This window comes from Meriones unguiculatus, chromosome 12, assembly GCF_030254825.1.
Source record: "Meriones unguiculatus strain TT.TT164.6M chromosome 12, Bangor_MerUng_6.1, whole genome shotgun sequence".
NCBI classification, from domain to species: domain Eukaryota; kingdom Metazoa; phylum Chordata; class Mammalia; order Rodentia; family Muridae; genus Meriones; species Meriones unguiculatus.
Window position 1 is genome coordinate 79,404,956 of NC_083360.1, and position 19,816 is coordinate 79,424,771.

The 19,816-nt window shown below is 43.2% G+C and overlaps 1 protein-coding gene across 1 annotated transcript in view; it reads left to right on the forward strand.

Annotated features, from left to right (window-relative positions):
- The window catches only part of Cachd1 (cache domain containing 1), a 221,589-nt gene that overhangs the window by 140,159 nt on the left and 61,614 nt on the right, over nucleotides 1-19,816 (forward strand). Inside the window, exon 4 of the mRNA XM_060365967.1 lies at nucleotides 64-170. Within this exon, the coding sequence (XP_060221950.1) occupies nucleotides 64-170 (107 nt within the window). The remainder of the gene's footprint in view (nucleotides 1-63; nucleotides 171-19,816) is intronic.

The window sequence follows — 19,816 nt, forward strand, 5'->3', positions numbered from 1 at the left end:
ATTTTTTTTCCCTAGGTCCCAAACCCACCTGATATGCATGCTAATCCTTTCCTGTGGTTTCAGGTTTGATGGGAACTTTAATACTAATGTATCAAGAACAGTGAGTTGCGATCGACTTTCTACCGCTGTGAACAGCCGAGCCTTCAACCCAGGACGAGACTTAAATTCAGGTCAGTGACTGGTTTTTCATTTCTCATAGGTGAACTACAACCCACATATGCATACTAAACGAATGTGCTGCCTCAAATGTATTTGCTTACACAGAAATATCATACACACACACACTGTATTTGTTAACGCTGTAGGAAAGAAGGAAAGATTATCAAGGTGGAATGTGTTTCGCATGCATTGTACACCATGTCAAGAACTGCCAGGCTCATCGATGCCTCTTCTCATCCCACAGTACCTTTACAGTCTTTATTTTAAAAGCTATGTCTGTGACCCAGCTATGGTTGCAATGAGTAGGGTTCACTTTCATTCTCATTTTCTCTCAGTAATCTTTGAACGTGTCTTAGAGTTTTCTCGATGAACGATGGGAGGGCTTTCTGTAGCAGAGTCAGCTTTGTTACTCTGTAGGCTGATGTTTCGCTTGCTTCTCTGTCTCATTGGAACTCCATTCCATGCAGTGGGGGGAGCCCATAAGAACCTCTCTTTATATAGAAGCTTCCAATTCTAAAGTACTATGATGGTTCTCCTTTCTTGCCCTGGAAGTTCTGTTCCAAGTTTCTCTCCTGTTTTGTCTTGTATATACTTGCACTTGTTGGTTTAGAGATCTCTAGACCTAAAGACTTCCCCATTTAAGTGCTGGGAGGACTTTCAGAAATAACGCCAGCCTCAAGTTTCAGATTTTATCAGGACCCAGGAAGGTCCTAAGCCTTTAAGTTGCTGGGAAGTTGAAGGATCTAATTCTTAAGTATGAGGACTACATTTTCCAAACCCTAGGACCCTTATAGATGCATAAAACTCAAGAGAGAAGCCAGAGGACCAGAATATTTACTTATAGGATCCTATCTAGGCTCTGCCTGGGGAAGGGATTGTAGTCTTTGGGAATTGTATATACAAACCAGGGAGTCTGTTGGGTCTAAAAAGAAAGAGTTGTAAGTCTTAAGCTTCTTGGGGATAATGAAACCATAACTGCTAGATAAATTATCTAGGCTTTGTTTGCCAGACATATACCGTGAGCCAAAGTGCATCACATACTCAATCATTTTTATTTGGTCAGAGAGTCTGGAAGTTTTCTGGAGCAGGTGAGGTTCACTGCCACACAGGAAGTTAAGTGAGAATAGTTTTCATTAGAAGAGAGTATATAAGGGCATGGAATAGGAAAAGACTGTTAACTGTGGAAAATTCCACAGTTGGCACAGGCCACAGAGCTGCAACTTTTCAGAGTCAATGCTTTTCCTCACAAACGCTCAGCAACACAAAGCATGTTGCTGCAATAAGAATCTGTGAGTAGAATCAGGGCTAAGTCTTTCCCCCAGTACACACCGGGTAGCTTAGAATTGTCTATGATTCAAAAGTGTTAAAAATCACACTGACGAGAGATTTTCACTTGGATTAAGAAAGAAAAAAATAGTATAGTATCCCTTTATATAAAACTTAGAGACCCATTTAATATTTTTATTTAGTTGTTTTTGTCTTTGGGATTTGGGGGGAGGTGTCTGTTTGGTTGGTTGGTTTGTATCTTTGTTTTTGGTTTTAAATGGTTTTTAGAGACAGGAACTCTCTGTAGCTCTGGCCGTCCTGGAACTTTCTCTGTAGACTAGACTCACCTCTAACTCACAGAGATTTGCCTGCTTCTGCCTTCCAATTAGGCTGGCCTCAAACTCACAGAGATCTGCCTGCTTCTGCCTGCCAACTAGGCTGGCCTCGAACTCACGGAGATCTGTCTGCCTCTGTCTCCCGAGTGCTGGGATTAAAGTCTTTTGCCACTGCCATCAGGCTCCACTTAATAATTTTAATAGTTATCTTTTAAGCATGGTGGAGTAGTCTTAATTTCAAACTGAACACAAGCTCCTTTTAGAATCAGGAAAAGATAAGTAAAAGGAGGGAACTGCAGGCTACCCTGGCCCCTCAGTTTGGTTCTAGGATATTCTCCGTGGACACAAACCTCTGTAGAAGCCCAAGTCCTTATTTAAAATAGTGTGACATTTGCATCTAGCATTTGTGCTTCTCCTCATTCTTTCAATCATCTCCAGATTACTGGAGATTATTGTGCTGGTTTGAATACACAGACTCATGTATTTGAATGCTTGGCCAAAGGGAGTGGCACGGTGAGGAGGTGTGGCCCTATTGGAGGAAGGGTTTCATTGCAGGCTTTGAGGTCTCCTATGCTCGAGCCATGCCCAGTGTGGCACAGTCTCCTGCTGCTGCCTTCAGATCAAGATGTAGAACTCTCGGCTCCTCCAGCATCACGTCTGCCTGCATGCTGCCCTGCCTCCCACCATAATGATAATGAACTGAACCTCTGAAACTGTAAGCCAGCCCCAATTAAATGTGTTTCCTTTAAGTGTTGCTTTGGTCATGATGTCTCTTCACAGCAATAAAACCCAAACTAAGACACTTATAATACCTAATATCATTCAAATGTTATGTGGATGGTTTCCATACTGCATTCTTTAGGAAATGTCACAAAAAGGCCTACAGTGCACTCAGGTTTTTCCATGCACTTTCAAGCTGCTGTTGATTGAATGCACAGATGTATGGAGAAGGCTGTTTTCAATTGCAATCTTCATGCCTTTTGGGTAGACAGTGCCCGTGTTATCATATCTCTGATCATAGATCCTCAGGCTGATGTTGAGTTTCTGAGGAAGATTCATTACCTCCTGGTTATGTGACTTGGACAACAAGAAAGGACAAGCTGAGGCTGGGGAGATGCCTCAGTAGGGAAAGTGTTTGCCATACAAGCAGTAGGATCTGGGTTCGAATCCCGTGAACCTATATGCAGTCGAGTGTGGTAGTGTTTATCTATATCCTTAAGCTAGATGGGAGGTAGAAACAGGACAATCTCTTGAAGCTCACAGGCCAACTAACCTGGTATACACAGCAACAAACAACAAAAAGATACCCCTTCTTAAGCAAGGTACAAGGTAAGGACTGACGCCTAAGATTGTCCTTGTGACTTCTGCATGTGTGCTGTGGCTCATGCACACCCATCTACACTCATATCCGTGCACGAATACACACATACCTACATATACTATTTATGTACACACACAAGGGCAGACGGGGGCAGAACGAGGGTGGCATGTGCACACATGAAGTTACAGAGTCTAGAATGACACTCCATTGCCTCAGCTAGGACTGCACCTCAGTGAAGGACCAGGCCTTGGCAGATATAGGAGCACCTACAGCCAGGGCTTCGTCGCCATTTCCTTACCATCTTATATCTATTCCTGGTTTCTGGCAGAGAGTTCGTTGTTGGCGTCAGCACCATCATTAATAATAATAGCACCAGGGCTTTTTCTTATTGAATACAGAAGCAATTTTCCCAAGCAATCCCCACCCCGCCACTAACTGGAATAAGTATGCATAACTGAACATGATTCAATAAGTATTTATTAAACACCCTGCCACATGATAAATACGTGGCCAGAAGCTATAAACAGAACCAAGAGCTTATTTAGAAGTTGAGAGATACAGATTATATACAAATAGACAAGAAATGTACATCAAGTGATGGCAAATGATACTTTGTTTTGATTATGTCCCTCTACCCCACCCCCAAAACCTTAGGTCATGAAACTCTACCCTCATAAATGGATTAATGCCAATTAGCAAAGAACTTGAGTACAACCTCCTGCTGTCTCTCACCCATGTGATACCGCTCCCATGCTGTAACAGAGCAAGAAATCCCTCAGCAGACACGGCCTCTCTATCTTAGATTTCCTGATCTCCAAATACCTTCTGTTGCTTATATTGGAGATGAGGCATAGGGGTCTCTGATGTTTGGAGCTGCAGGACTCATTGACAAGATCTGAATAAGTGGGTCTTCTAGATCATGGACATGACTGAAGGAAAGGTATCCAAGACAAAGGGTTTGGTTTTTGTTTATGTTCAAAAACTGCGAAAGGACCACTGTGGCTATGGTAGGATGCAAGGAGCCTAGGGAATGGAATAGGACATCAGATCAGATAGTTAGGGGATAAATCCCTGATAAATTCTTGCTTCACCAGCCATTATAAGGACTTCAGCTCTGAATTCAGCAGAGAGCTCATGGATAGAATACAGGAGTATGACAAAACAATGGAATAGGATCTCTGGTAAGAGTAAAGTTTTAGGTGCCTAGCAGATACTCAGATAAAAAGATCTCATAGTCAGCTGGATATGCAAGTCTGGATAGAGATTTAAATTTGGAATTCATTGCATCTAGGTGGCACCTCTATCATATAACTGTAATCACTCAGCAAGTAACCAGGGCAGAAAAGAACTCTGGAGATAGACTCTTGAGGTCCCTTGTCACTTCGAGGACTCCGAGCAAGAAGGAATCAGGAAAGGAATTAGAAGAAGGGACAGTTAGTCTAGAGGTGGGCAGGGGTTGGGAATCAAGAGAGTATTTTCCTGAAGCAGGTGACTCAGTGTGTCAAGACAGAAGAGAGAACATGTGTGTTGAGCTTCTCCAGTGGGGCAAGGCTTAGAAAGACAGGCATAGGATTTAGTGGCCAGCCAGAAGTTTATGGAGCAGAATGCTAGTGCAGGAAGAACGGCCAATCCTGGAGGGCTTGAGCTTTCAGGAGTAGAGCAAAGGAGCTAGAGACAGTGAGTATGTAAACTCTTGGGGTCTGCTTAGAAAAAAACAGTGGAGGGTTATAAGCATCAAGGGGATATTTTAAGTTGTGAGAAATTGCAGAACATCTGGGTCTGGTGTCCCAGAGAAGAGTGGGTAGCCAGAGTCGCCTGCCTGAGGCAGGAGAGAGAGTTTGCTGTAGAAAGAAGAGTGAGGGAAAAGCAAGTGGATAGGACGATAGATTGCTATAGGGTCTTCAGGACTTTCCCTGCCAAGTGGATCTTTTCTTATTATGAAGCTGGATCACTGAGTGGGAACCAGAGGGGGAAGAGCCTGCCTGCTGTTCGTGGTAGACTTCCTTTTACTGGGGTTAGAGTAAAACTCAGCTATGCAAGTCATCAGCCATTCCTGCAAATGCTGGGGGTGTAGCTCAGCAGCCCAGCACTTGCCAAGCTCTAGGCACTGAGTGGAGCCCCAGCATTGTAAACATTTTTTTTTTAAAGGAAAAGGAGTTAATATAAAATGCTGCTTCGTTACACTGTTTGTTGTTAAGGCTCTGAAAATCAGGGTGGAGATGGTCAAAGTAAGTAGGACGTAGCTAAAGACCAGCTCTTGAACTCTGGTCGTGCTTAGAGCATGTCTCGAGTAGAACCTAGTGCCTGACTAGAGTTTTTCTCCGCATGGTTGGCACAGCTCATTTACAAGCAACTTTTAGCAGTGTGGAGGTATCCAAGCACTGGCTTGCTTGCAGTTTGTAGCTTTGTAACACTCTACCACGTGGTGGCTGCCGCCCAAAGTCCACATACTTGAGCACTTCTATGTAACGTGAGAGGTGTGGTAGAGAGTGAAGGATGACCTCAAAGTTCCCCCTTTTCCTCCTTCCGCAGCCCATGCCCCTTTTCAGAGCAGAATTAATGTACTCTGTAGGCTATCACATGTCTGATATTTACATCTGTAAGATGTCCAGCCCCAGGCCCTTTCAGACTGTATATAATCCATCAATGGACTCCTAATTGATAACACAGTTTCAGATTGCCTTCAGACTAGCTGGAAATAGGCTCACATAAATTATAAACCCTTCTTAGATTTATTTATCCAAAGCCAGGTCATATATCCCTCCATCCAACACATATGCGCATTCTTTTCCTTAAAACAAGCCCTGCCAGATCTCTCCTTTCTAAATTGACTGCTGGTCCCTGATTCCATTCAAATAGCTGAAGTTTGACAGCACATGTGTTATATTATGGTGCTTTCCTGCTTTTATCTCTAGTTCCTCACTTTTTTTTTTTCCTTTCAAATTCCTGCCGAACCATTTTCTTGTGCGTGGCCTGATCTCAAAAAAGAGTTTAGTTGAAGAGTCCCAAGAAGGTTGCCTCTTGCTCTCTCGAATTGTGCAACTGAGCTGAGGTGTTGGTCTTTCTCATTGAATGGAGATGTTGCGGGGCTTCATGGTGTCTGATTTGACGACCATTTGAAGTTACAAACGCCGATCTTGGTGATGTTGCAGTCTTCATGGAGATACGTGGAGAGGGCCATTGAGAATGTTAGAGGCAAATGCTGCAGGAGGTAGAGGTTGCCCTCAGAGGCTGTAGACTCTTCTTACTTTGGTGACTTCAGTGGTCAATGACCATGAATTCCTCCTGTGTGCTGTAGGCTCTTCTCTGTCCTTTCTAATACAGATGGCCCCTAGCTCCCAATGGTTTGTCCTTATAATCTTTTTTTGGCAAGATGATACTACAGAGTCTAAATGCACTCAGTAGGAACTGCCCTTGGAGCTGGGGTCCTTTCTCCAGCAGCAGTGTGCAGCGCAGTGATCTCTCCTCACACTGCACAGTGACAGAGAGTTCCCGCTCCCGGCCACTCCGTCACTTGTAAACAGCATGAATTCTACCTTTTCTGGGTGTCTGAGCTGGGTTGTTTGGTAGGGTAGGCATACTATTGCATTCAGTCTTCAGTGGGTTTGTTGAGACACGGCCGGCCCCATCATGAATCAAGAAATATCTGGATCATAAAAACTGTCCATTAGGCAGGACTGCTAGCATGCTTTAGCCTTCACGAGGCCCTGGGTTCAGTCTCCACCACAGTGAATTAAGTAATTAATCAATCAATCATGAGCAGGTTTTCTCCTAGTAATAATGTAGGGAAAACACTGCATTTTTTCTAAAAGAAAGCCAAAGCTGAGGATTTTGGTTCACTTATACTTCTTCATGATTACATTTTTGTTCATAAAAGATGTAATGCTTATATATAATAAATTTTCTAAGATCTTTTAAATCATTCAGAAGTCTAGATTTTTTGAGATCTGTAATTTGTTTTTTGTTTGGTTTTGGTTTTGGTTTTGGTTTTGGTTTTTCAAGACAGGGTTTCTCTGTGTAGCAGCACTAGCTATCCTGGACCTCACTTTGTAGACCAGGCTAGCCTCGAACTCACAGAGAACCACTTATCTCTGCCTCCCGGGTGCTAAGATTACAGAAAGTGTCCACCACCACACCTGGTGAGATTCTATGATTCGGTTTATACTTCTCTAGTGTTTGCATCTGTTTATATGTATAGGTACACACAAAATTGGTTGCAAAACACATAGTCCTTTTTTTTTTTAAACCCTAATTTTCCCTTCAAGGTGTTACTAAAGTTTCACAGCTTCTTACAATGACCCTGTATTGTTAACTTATATGTCATTGTAACTACATACCCGGCTGAAAAAATTTTAGGGAAGAGAGATTCATTGTGGCTCATGGCTCCATCATAGTGAGAGATGCGGGAGAGTAGCACTGGACCTATGGCAGGAGCATTATGGGTACATTCCCACAGTGATGGACAGGAAGTCAAGGGCAAGGGGCTAGAAAGGAGCGTGCATGAAACTGTCCAAAGTTCACTTTCCGCCATCTATTTGCCAGCCGGTCCCCCACCTCCTAACAGCTCCACAGCTTCTAAAGCAGCACCCCAAGCTGGGAACTGAAAGTTCAAAACACAAGCCTGTGGAGATATTTTAGATCCAAACCACAATATCCTGTGTATCCACTTTGGGATGTTCTTTTCCTGTTTGCTCGTTTGTGACAAGTCCTCACTATGTAATGTAGCCCAAGCTCTCCTTGAATTCACAGAGATCCACCTGCCTTTGCAGTGCTAATGGCTTATAAAATAGTCTTGCACTTAGATTAAAGGTGTATACTACCATGCCTGGGTAGGGGTGTGTGTATGTGTGTGTGTAGATAGATAGATAGATAGATAGATAGATAGATAGATATAGATATATACATATATATTGGTTTTTCAAGACAGGGTTTTTCTCTGTAGCCTTGGCTCTTCTGGACTTTGTAGACCAGCCTGTCCTCGATTTCACAGCGGCCTGCCTACCTATGCCTTCCCAAGTCCTGGGATTATAGGCATGCACTACCATGCCCAGCCTGGCTGGAATATTTTGTAAGCCATTAGCTGACATTTAAAAACATATAATGAAGAGCAGAGCCTGCAAGAGTATATTATAGGACATATTCATGGAATATTTGATTCCAACGGACAGAGCCTGCTTTTTTAAACTTAGCAACCATAACCTGAAAGTGCTCATGCACATGTGATTACATTTTTATAATAGTATAATGATGGTCATATACCTTATTAAGCCAGCCAGTCCATTCCAAATCATGTGTATGCTTCTCTGAGTCAGCTTATTTCACTTTATGCAATGATCTTCACTTACATTCAACTTCTTGAACAAATGATTTCATTCTTTACAACTGAATAAAGTTCTACTGTGTGTGTGTGCATGTGTGTGTGTGTGCATGCACGTATGTACATACAGCTCCTCTAGCTACTCATCTGCTGTTGCCTAAGCTGTGGAGAGATAACTCAACGGTAATAGCACTGGCTGCTTTTCCAGAAGACCCAGGTTCAATTCCCAGCACCACCATGGCATCTCCCAACCATCTGTAACTCCAGTTCCAGGGGATCTGATTCCCTCTTCTGAACTTTGAGCACACAGGCACACACAGGATACATAGACAAGTATGCAAACAAAACGTTCTTGTACATAAAATGAATCTAAAAAGAAAAGGTTATGAGATTTCTTCAATTGAAAAACAACAACAAAAAAAAGTTCTTTCCCCACATCCTCACCAGTATTTGTTTGGTTCCTTGATGATAGCCATTCTCAGTGGGTTAAGATGCAGTTTAAAAGCAGTTTTAGTTTGCATTTCCTTGGGGGTTAAGGATGTTGAACACTGAGCACTTTTCCAAATATTTAGCTCTCTTAATTAGCACGTTGGCTTGTGACACGCCTCCTGTCTTTGCATTGAAGGGGAAATTCAGCTTTGACTCCGAGAATCTTCACTCTCCTCTTCTTCTTTCTTTTCCAGTGTCTTCCCTCTCCTCTCTCTTCTCCATTGCTGCCACATCAGTGAAGATCTCTGTCTCCTCTCTAGAGGTATAATTACTGTTAAAGCCTCCCAGAATGGTTTCTGGCTCTTTCTCCTCTTTCAAGACATAATGTACACATACTGAATGTTTTGAAAACGCTGACTCAAGGTGCCCTCCTCAGACATCTTTGATGCTCCCCCTTCAGCCCCTGCTTCCTAGGACCTGTGAGCTCCAGCCTCAGTGACTCCTTTTCAGTTCTTTCAACTTTCAGTCCCTTCAGTTCCCTATCACCCCTGTGCTTTTGTTCATGGTACTAGCTCTGCCTACAAGGCAAGGTCCACCTTCTCTGATGTGTAAAAAAAAAAAGCCCTCAGTTCTGAAGGGCCAGCTCCTTTGCTGCCTTGTCTGACACTCCTAGGTAAGTGAGGTTTTCGTAGCTGTAGCCTGTAGCCTCAGCTCTCAGGTAGAGATGAGCAACTGATGAGGAAAAGAAGAGATGCAGAATTGCATTGCCTGAAAAGGTGGCATCTTTACAGACACAGCAGTACCTTCTGCCAACCTCAGGGTGCTCTTCAAAGTTCTGTTGTCTCAGTTGCCATTCTTTTTCCTCACGACTTTGAGGTGGGGGAAAGTGTTCGTTCTTCCTCTAGAATGTGAAGTTTTTACATGGGTCATCTCCTTGACTCTGTTCCTTTTGTATGCTAAGTAGTCAGTGCAATACCTTTCCTGTAACAGGTACACAAGTTAGTTCTTGTTGAATGAAAGGATCAACGATTGTGCCCTTACTTCCTCGTCCTTCTAGTAGGTATCATAGTTGCTGTTCTATTGCTATGAGGAGACACTGTGACCAAGGCAACCTATAAAAGTAAGCATTTAATTGGGGGCTTGCTTACAGTTTCAGAGGGGGAGTACATAGCCGTCATGGCAGGGAGGGTGGCAGTAAGTGGGCAGGCATGACATTGGAATAGTAACCGAGAGCTTACATCCTGACAACAAACAGAGAAGGATGATGGGGAAGACTAGGCCCTACCATGGGCTTTCTGAACCTCAACGCCCACCCCCAGTACACAACTCCTCCAACAAGGCCACACCTTTTTGTTCCTAAACAGTGGGCCAGTTAGGCACCAAACATTTAAATATATGAACCTATGGAGGCCATTCTCATGAAAACCCCCACAGGAGGCTAACTAAGGCTTTTGAAGAAACTCAGTAGGAAATGATTTTTCTGTCAGGTTGCACTGGTTTTCAGGGCTTACCAGTAAACCTGTACAGAGAAATATCCCCATTGTCTGTATACGAGTGACAGACACAAATTACACAAATGAGTAATGGCATTCACAGTACTCAAGAAAATCCATTGTTTCTTCATCTTACTCTTACTATAGATCCCATTCTGTAGAGGACAGTTCAGAGCAGTTGGCTCATGGAAACTTGAGCAGCAAGTGACTAACCATTGTATCCCAGTAATGCCTTTCCAGCCCTAGAATGCCAATGTTGAGATGTATCTCCATCTCTCCCCATGGCCTGGTATTTGAAGTTCCTTGTGTGTGAAAACAAGCCTATGGTCTCCCTACTCATCCCAGTCTTTCTGGCCCATTTTTCAAAACTTAGTCAAAAGCAGCTTTGTTTCCTAAGCCTGAGATTCAGACATAGCCTCAGCCCTCACCCCCTGCTCCTTTGTAAGGACTTCTCATGGGTGACAGTTTTATGGTAGGTGCAGTACTAGACATTAAAGTTTGTGGCCTCAGAGAATGTCACATTCTCATATCTATGTTAATGTTGTTGGGAAAGAGGACAAGAGAAAATCCAACAGTCGAGAGCATGTGACCTGGGACATGTGACCCAGGTCCCAGCTCTGAACAGGGTCTTAGAAGATAACAGGAATTATCCAGGTGGTGGTGATATGCTCATGGCACCTTCTGGAAGCAAAAAAAAATGTGTGCAGCCAAGATGGATTGTTGTTTCTAGGGTTGGCTGGGCCGTATTTTAATAGATTATATCAGAGGAGTTTGGGTTAGAATTGGTTTGGGTTGTTTTTTTTTTGTTGTTGTTGTTGTTGTTTTATTTTATTTTATTTTATTTTATTTTATTTTATTTTATTTTATTTTTTTACTTTGAAGCCAAGCAACTAACAGATTTAAGGAGGGACGGTGGGAGCTTTGTGGAGAATGAGAAAGATAAACTAGGAGTAGACAATTCAGTTGATCTTGGAAGATGAACACACTCTGTAGAGACTTCCCTTTGACTGAGAAGAGTAGAATCCATGACAACTGAGCATACAGTAAGGTACCATGAATACTACTGAATGCGTTTCTTTAAAAAATTAATCAGTCTTGGAAAACTAAGGAACCAGATGAGGTAACAAAGTATAATGTTGAACTATATGCCCCAAACATAGCTAACTATCAAAATCCCAACAGGTAGTTTATTTAAAGCAAACAAAAATCACTGTGACCTCTCCAACCCAAGGGCATTCAGAATGTTGGTACAATAAAGGTTGGGGCCGTGTAGCTTTCAGAAACTTATTATGGCACCTAGTGAAGCTCAGGAACTATGCTTTCATTACTTTTCTGCTGTTCCTCTCATGAGCGCACGGAGAGCAACCAGGCTTTGTGGTTCTCTGAAAGGGACTTCATTATAGTTCCCCAAGTCTCAAAGGAATTAAGGACACTAACTTTTTTCATTATATCTTTAACTAGAAAAGATGAAAAAAAAAATGTGATTTTTGGAACAGAATCAGATTTGAGTAGATCCTTTTGGGCTAAAATATATCAGATCAGAAATTGACCCTGGAACCAAGCTTAGGCAGCTGTCGTTCTGAATGACCTGTGTGGTGGCAAGATCATTGGGCTACGTTGCCTGAGTTCCATTCAGCATTCAAGGCTGAAAGTCACTCTTCGCTTCCTGAGCCTCTCAGCTATAAATAAGAATAGAGGAATCTCTTTAAGTCAACCTCAATATTCTGTCTCTACCTGTTTTGGTTTCTAGACTAGTAAATAAAACCTACCTATAAGGTTGGTGGATGAAAGAACTGAGGTATCATCTGCAAAAAAATGACTAAGTACGTGGCACATGGCCAGGCACTTAATATACTTACCCTTCTAGAGCTGTGTAAACAGAACTCAGGTCCCTGGCATAGATCTTCCAGAGTACAGGGTCAAACAGTACTCAGATGTCAGTAGTGGGAACTGGTGAGTTGTGATCGGGCTTAATGACCAATGCCAGAAGCTTTATTTGGAGTCCCTCGAATGTTAATTTGCTTTATTACTTTGCAAAATGTTTGCTATTTCACAGGCTGTTATGGAGACATGCTATGTAAATTCTGGTCTGTCTAGAAAGCCTGTGCATTCTTGTGTCTCTGAGCTTGTGTACTTAAAACAGCTGTACTGTTTTCCAGTTGGCAGGCTATGGGAAGGAGGGGGTTTGGTGTGTTTGCTTGGGTGGCGTTTAGTTAGGTATCAGAAAACCTAGAGGTCTTTAGGTGGGAGACAAGCTTTCCACTGTGAGTTCTTTCTTTTTGTACTTGGGTCTGTTGGGTAACATCATTGAACAGGCAAAAGTTACAGCCCAACTCTGAAGTGTTTTGTAATCCATATTTTTTTTTTCCTAATCTGTTGAAAACTGGTAGTAAGGAATTTGAGGGGCAGGTTCATTTTGTTTTAGCTGCAGAGACGGATGGTAGAAGAACCAGTTAAATGTGATCGTCAAATGTGAAGGAAACATCTGAGGGCCAGGGAATCTGGGGTCCACATGCTATGGGAATTTGCAGAGAGTTAATACTGTCTGTGCTGTTGACCCTTAATGGGAAGTAAGGAAAGGTACTATTTCAGCTGCTCATGTAACTACAGTTTGTATGCTGTAGTGCAAACAAAATAAAACAAGAGACAAAAATCAGCCAGCCATGCTAGTACACTCCTGCTCAGAGTAGAGAGACCCCATCTCAAAAGACCAAAACTGAAAAACAAACCATTGGCTATTTCAAAATTGTTGGTCTTTAATTAGAACGCGCATGGAGCTATAAAATGAAGACGTTCCACTTTGTAAGACAAAGTCTGTAGTTTTCTAGAAGACCTGTTTTCATTTCATGATTTTTCTCTGCATTTCATAGTGGAGAAATCAAGTTGCTCCTGCACTCAGGGTTTTTACTACATGGATGCCTTGGGCAAGAATGTGCTAGCACGGGGAGGCACTGAGACCCTACCCTGAACCCTCTCACCTGGGTTCTCACTGCTGCAAGCAGAGAAACTGCCCTTTGTGTGACCCATATGAGCAAGATTCAGTAAATATTTGCAAAGCAGGAGGGAGGAAGGAAAATAAGGAGACTCAGAAGATCCACTGATCAGAACTACCTCCTAGATTTAGGGAGTAAGCGGCCCTGCTTAAACCATTGCAGCTGCCACTGATTTAGTTTTCTCCTCGTAAATAAATGTTATTTGAATTTATAAAAGGCTTTGTTATAACTAAAAATGCTAGAGCCTTGTCCAACCCGTTATTATAATTTCTATCTTAACTCCCATCTCAGTTGTGCCCACAGCATCACATCTTGTCGATCTCTTATCATGGGATTCCGATCTTTTACTTTTTAGAGGCATTTTGATCATCTCTGAGCTACTGTAATCTCTTGACAACCTAAAATAAGGCCAATACTAATTTAGGACACAATGAGGATCCTGCCCACACATGCCACTATTTACAAGTTGTTTGGGGTTTTGTTAGCTTGTTGTTACTGTTTTTTGTTTGTTTGTTTTTTCTTTTTTGTCCATTTGATGCGGCTGGAAGCTAGAGTCCTGGGAGGAGGGACCGTCAATGGAGGAATTGCTTCTGTAAGACTGGCCTATAGGCAAGCCTGGGAACACTTTCTTGATCAGTGATTGATAAAGGAATGCCCAGCACACTGTGGGTGATGGCACCCTTGGGCAGATGGTCGTGGGATGCATGAGCAAGCCATGGAGAACAAGCCAGGAGGCAGCACTCCTCCATGGTCTCTTCTTCAGGTCCTGCCCCAAGGTTCCTGCCTCGGCTTGACTCCGTGATGGAGTGTCATCCCTACCTGTAAAGCAAATAAACCCTTTCCTGCCCAGATTGCTGTTGCTCATGATCTCTATCAAAGCAATAGAAAAGAAAAATGAACTAGTGCAGAAATGCACCTCCATAATGGTGGTCACTGGAGCCGTCTGATAGGAAACCTGTATAAGTGAATTTCTAAAGACCGATTTTGTCTTACAGTAAGGACTTTTACTCTCTTGTTCCTGCAGACACTATCTCCACTCAAGAAAGTCTTGGGTAGAAGTATGGTATTCATGAATTTGGATGTCAAATAAACTAGAGCTCTATTTTCATCAGTTTCTAGGCTAATGTTACATCAAGTGTGTTGACCATACTGGGGACTTAACCAGTCACCAAAGAAACCCTGGTTATTTCTTGATGTCAAATCTCAAACCTGAAACAAAAAGCTGAGGTGCCTATTTAACACATCAAACTGTTCTCCCAGCGTCCCCCAGCCCCTGCCTTTTAGACTTGCATATTCAGTTTCCTACCCTCAACTTCTCCAGCCCAGGGGTTGGGCTGCGCTATCCCGACAGCTGTCCTTCCCTGTATAATCCAGTCATTCTGATTACTCAGCCCTTTTATCTACCCTTTACTTCTCTCTCTCTCTCTCTCTCTCCCTCTCCTTCTCCCTTTCTCCCTCCCTCCCTCCCTGTCTCCTTCTCCCTTTCTCCCTCCCTCCCTCCCTCCCTGTCTCCTTCCCTTCCTCCCTCCCTCTGTCTCTGTTTCTCTCTCTCCTTCCTCCTCACATCGCCTAGATCAAGGTCATGTTCACTCTGGAGTCTCCCAGATGTCCCTACCCCTGGCCATGCTCTATCTTTTATCTTCAGTAAACCTTCTCCACCACCCAAGAGCAGTCATGTCCTTCCTCCTTTTTTATTTCTTTTTTGTAAAATTCGTTTATCATATATAATGGTTGATGAGGGTGTTTCAGAAAAGCAAATTACGGAAGGCGTTGAAGTGTGCTGGTCTACATTGTCGCTATCGCTAAGAACTCAAGACAGGCCTATTTGGAAAGATCGATAATTTGTCTTGCCTCACAGTGCTTGTGCATGTGTGGGCTTATTGCTGGTGAAGGCCTTCCCTCAGCAGAGTCCTATAGCATACAGGATGTCACCTGGCAGGAGACAAGGAACACTTGTATGTGTCTCTCACTATCTGCTGGCGTCTCTCTCCCACTCCTATTCACACAGCCACCAATATTCCATCATGGAGTTCTACCCTAAGGACCATAACTAATCATAATCACCTCCAAACGACTCCACTTCTGAACCCCATGGTTGGATTGAGTTTCTGTCTTCATAGGTCACAACAGGGATCGAATTTCAACACATGAACTCTTGGGAGAAAGTCACTCTTGACTGTAATGCAGGAAGGAAGCTATTCTGAAGAGGCACTCCTGACCTTCCCTTGGCCTCTAAGACTGTTGGAGCAATAAGCCCCAAGAAATTGGAATTTTGTCTGATAGAGCAATGAAGACATCTCTCCAGCTCTTCCCAAAAGTTCCCAACACACAGTCAAAGCAAAACTGAAAAACAAACAATTTAGGAGGAAATACAAGTGGTACTGGCCTCCTGCTGTTCTGCAGGGTTTTATCCAAATGCTGCCAGCTCCTAGACTTGGTTCCTGCTTTTCCAGGCTAATTGCATTGCTTCTGTAATTACTTTTTTACTGGGTGAGAAGAGAACATACTTCCTCGTGTGAGACCACAGCCTGTGACAGTGCCCACAGTCTGACAGCTGGGATTTAGTTGTCTCCATCTTGCTCATCTAATATTTCAATTAGATATCTTAATATATTTAAATATAGCTGATATTTTAATATAGCCAGTACAGTGTCCATCTCAGTCCCTAAAAAGTAAAAATACTCATCTTTCCCTGTTTCCATTTCTCCCCATCTTTACGTACTTTTTAAAAACAGGCTGAAATTTGATTTTGTTGTTGTTGGTTGGTTGGTTGGTTTTTGGCTTTTTGTTGTTGTTATTATAGGGTCTCACCATGGAGCTCCGGCTGGCCTACCTCTGCCTCCCAAGTGCTGGTGCTGGTGTTAAAGGCCTGTGCTACCATACCCAGCTAGAAATTTGTTCTTTTGTAGGTCCACAGTCCCCGGCTTACAGTGGTCCAACTTGCTCTTTTTTTATGTTACAGGTGCTAACATTCTGGAGAAATCATACCTTGAACTTTAAATATGGATCTTTTTTTTGAGGGGAGGGGGGCTGTGGATATGTAGCATAAGACACAATGCTGGGCAGAAGCTCCATCAACTTAAGATTCCAAGAGCGGGGCGCCTATGCACACTGTAGAATGTACTGTATCGCCAGGGCCTTCACATCCCGCCTCTCTTCCATGCAGTACATGTCTGTGATACTTTCAGCACTTTGTTATAAAATGGGCTTTATCTTGATTTTGCCCAACAATAGGTTAATACAGATCTTCTAAGTTAAGGCATTTAAGATAGGTCAATCTTGATGATAGGCTGTGAATGCATTTTAGCTTGGGATATTTTCAGATTGTGGGGTAATCCAGCTGTAACTTGAGCACTGGTATCTCCTCCTTTTTGACCGTCATGAGTTTCCTTTTCCCCATTTTGGTTTTTAAAGGGAATTTGCGAGCGCCTTTTTCAAGTCCATCATTTCACAGATGAAAAAGCTGGAATCTCACAGGGCACAGAAGTGAGGCACTTAGCACGTTCTGACAGTGTTTGCTGGAAAACTGGCCTGTGGCAGGCTCTGACAATATGACAAACGAACTTATTTTGGCCCCTGCCAAATAAGGTCATTGGGGAATGGCCCCTGACAAGCTGAAATTTAAGGCAAACTTTGAAGGATAACAAATTGCCGACTAGATGGAGAAAAGTGTTATCCAGGCCTAAGGACCACCTTGGAAGAGGACCTAGCACATTTGTGGTAGTAAAAGCAGTAGCTCTTGATGCACAAGGCATCACATGGATGACAGGAGGGGACACTGAGGAGAAGGGAGGGTCGGGCTCTCTAGGGCCTTTCAGAGTTTGGACTTAACGGCAGATGCGGGACAGTGGGAAACCTTTGGAAGCAGGGTGCGTTCTGCACATTTCAGGAAGATGCTTTTTGGGTACTCCATGGAGAGTAATGTTAAGGTCAGATGCTTGCCAGACTTAAAAGAGGCAGGCTAATCCTGCAGTTTCTCAGTCTGGGTTCATTCTGTGTAACCATAGCGTCCGTAGGAGAAAATGAGTACCAGCATGAATTAAATAGAAGGCGCAATAGAGGGCTGGGCCCGTGTCCAGACAGTTTTCTTAGTTTTCCTACGTTAGTGATGAAAGAAAGAGTTAAAGCTCACATCCCTAACCTTGGAAAACTCCCAAAAGGATTCAGATATGTCTATTAGGCAGCTTTTCAGTCACGTAAAAACTCCCTCTCTTATCTCAACTACTCTACTAACGTTGTTTTGAGCTGTTTTTGCTGTGGTTATTGTTTATCAAGCCTCCTAGGCCATAGCTTATGTCAGAGCCATCCTCCAGCTAAGCCCAGCCTGTGGGTCAGTGGTAAACACCATGATGTTGGTGTCCAGCTAGTACACGTCAGCTGTAACAGTTCAACATTTGATTCCTTCCTAAATCTTATCCCAATTATAAAATCATTTACATACTGTATTTATCAACTAACACAACTTATTAAGAAATGCCTGCATGCAAATATATTTATCCTGCCTCTAGAGAAATACCCAGCATGCTTTTATCTGGGGACTACTAACTCCTGCACCACCTACTTTATATCACCTTTAGCTTCGCCTACTTTACCTTGTCTTACTAGTTTTATTTTCAAGATTTTTTTTTAATATGTGTCTCTGTGTCGGTGTGTGTATGCAAGTACAGCTGCCTGCAGACTCTAGAGGTTTCAGACCCCTGGAGCTGGATTTGCAGGCAGTTGTGAGCCACCTGATCTGGGTGCTGGGAATCCAAGTCAGGGCCTCGTAATTGCCCACCATGTAGCCCAGGCTAGCCCCAAGGCTCAGGTTCTTATTGTCTCTACCTCCCACCTGCTGGGGTTAATCTTGTGCTTAATGGTTTGCTCAAGTGCCGCCATGTCCTGGGAACAGCAAAGGTTTTGAACCCACGTATTTTCCAGATCAAGTAACAGCCTTGTCCTCAGAGCCTTGAGTAAGTCAGAGTTGCCTCTGGAAAGTGGGGGTGAAAGCGTATGCTCGCAGGGTAGTTACGAAAACTGACACACAGTGTGTGAAACTTTTGCATGTACTGCCGTACCTTTTCACTGCTCCATTAGCAAAATAGCTTAATCGAAGTATAGTTGATACTCAATAAATCTCGTGTTTAACGCGTTCAGTTCTTCCACCCCCAAAACGTCATCCCGTGAACAAGCTTTTAGTCTTCATTTACCTGTTCATTTCTGAGCTGGCTTTTTGTGGTTTGTTTGTTTGTTGTGGATAATACTTTTCATCTTTTTTGAGATTAATAAGATTTCATCACTTCTCCTTTGCTCTTTCTCTTTTTCTCTCCACTCCCCCCCCCCCATTTACTCCTCATTGCTGCCTTTCAAATTCACGGCCTCTTTTTAAAACTGTTGTTTTGTACACTTTGTTTGTGCGTGTGCATGTGCACATATGTGCATGCGTGAGAGTATGTTTGTGTATTCCTAAATATAATGTACTCAGTCTTGAGCATTACTCACATGTGTGTTGTCAGAGCTGACCATTTTGCATTAGGTAACCAACTGGTGTGCCTTGCTTGAAGAAAATCAATTCTCCCACTCTCAGCATTCCTTGATAGCTTATAGTCCTTTGTATGAGGTTGAGGCCATGTGGGCTTTCCTCTGTCCACTCTAGCATGTATGTCTGTTGTTGTCCTTGTTCAGTTCATGTTTAGACAGTCGTGTTGGTGAGAGTTCATTTGTGTGGCTTCTGACATTCCTAGGAGACAAAACTCTCACAGAAAACTCCCTGATCCTCTGGCTCTAACAGTCTTTCTGCCTCTTCCACAAGGTTCCCTGAGCCTTAGGTGCAAGGGTGTGTTCTAGATGTATCGATTAGGGCTGCGCTCCACAGCTCTGCATTTTAATTGGTAGTGTTCTCTATCTGTTGCAAAGAGTAGTTTCCTTGCTGAGGGTCGAAGATTACACTTATCTTTGAATATAAAGGATAGGTTTAGAATATAGTTAGGAACGGTACTGGTTCAAGTATTACTTGTAGGTTCTCCCGCAAGATCTATAATACTTCAGTGGCCCTGCTTAGTTGCCTAGGTTTCCAGTACAGGGCATAGATTGCCTCCTGTTGCGCTGGTTTTAGGGGCAATTAGAGAGCTGTTAGTTACTACCAAGGTATGCATGCCGCTACAGCACCCTTAGGGACATTGTGCTAAACATGCTGCTGTTGTGATTCATCGGTGTCTTAGCTGGGTAGAACTGCGGGTTGCTTCCCTCCTTGTTGCATTGTGTCATGAAAGCTCGTCCTCAGAAAGAAGGTGTTCATTCCAGTTCATGGCCCTCTGGGCCCTGTTTCTGAAGAGCAGGATATCGTTGTTAATGCTGTGATGAAACACCATGACCACAGTAACTTGGGGAGAAAAGGGTTTAGTTGGTTTACACTTCCATAATGACTGTTTATTATCGAAGGACGTCAGAACAGGAACTCAAACGGGAAAGGAACCTGGAGGCAGGAGCTGATGCAGAGGCCGTAGAGGGGTGCTGCTTACTGG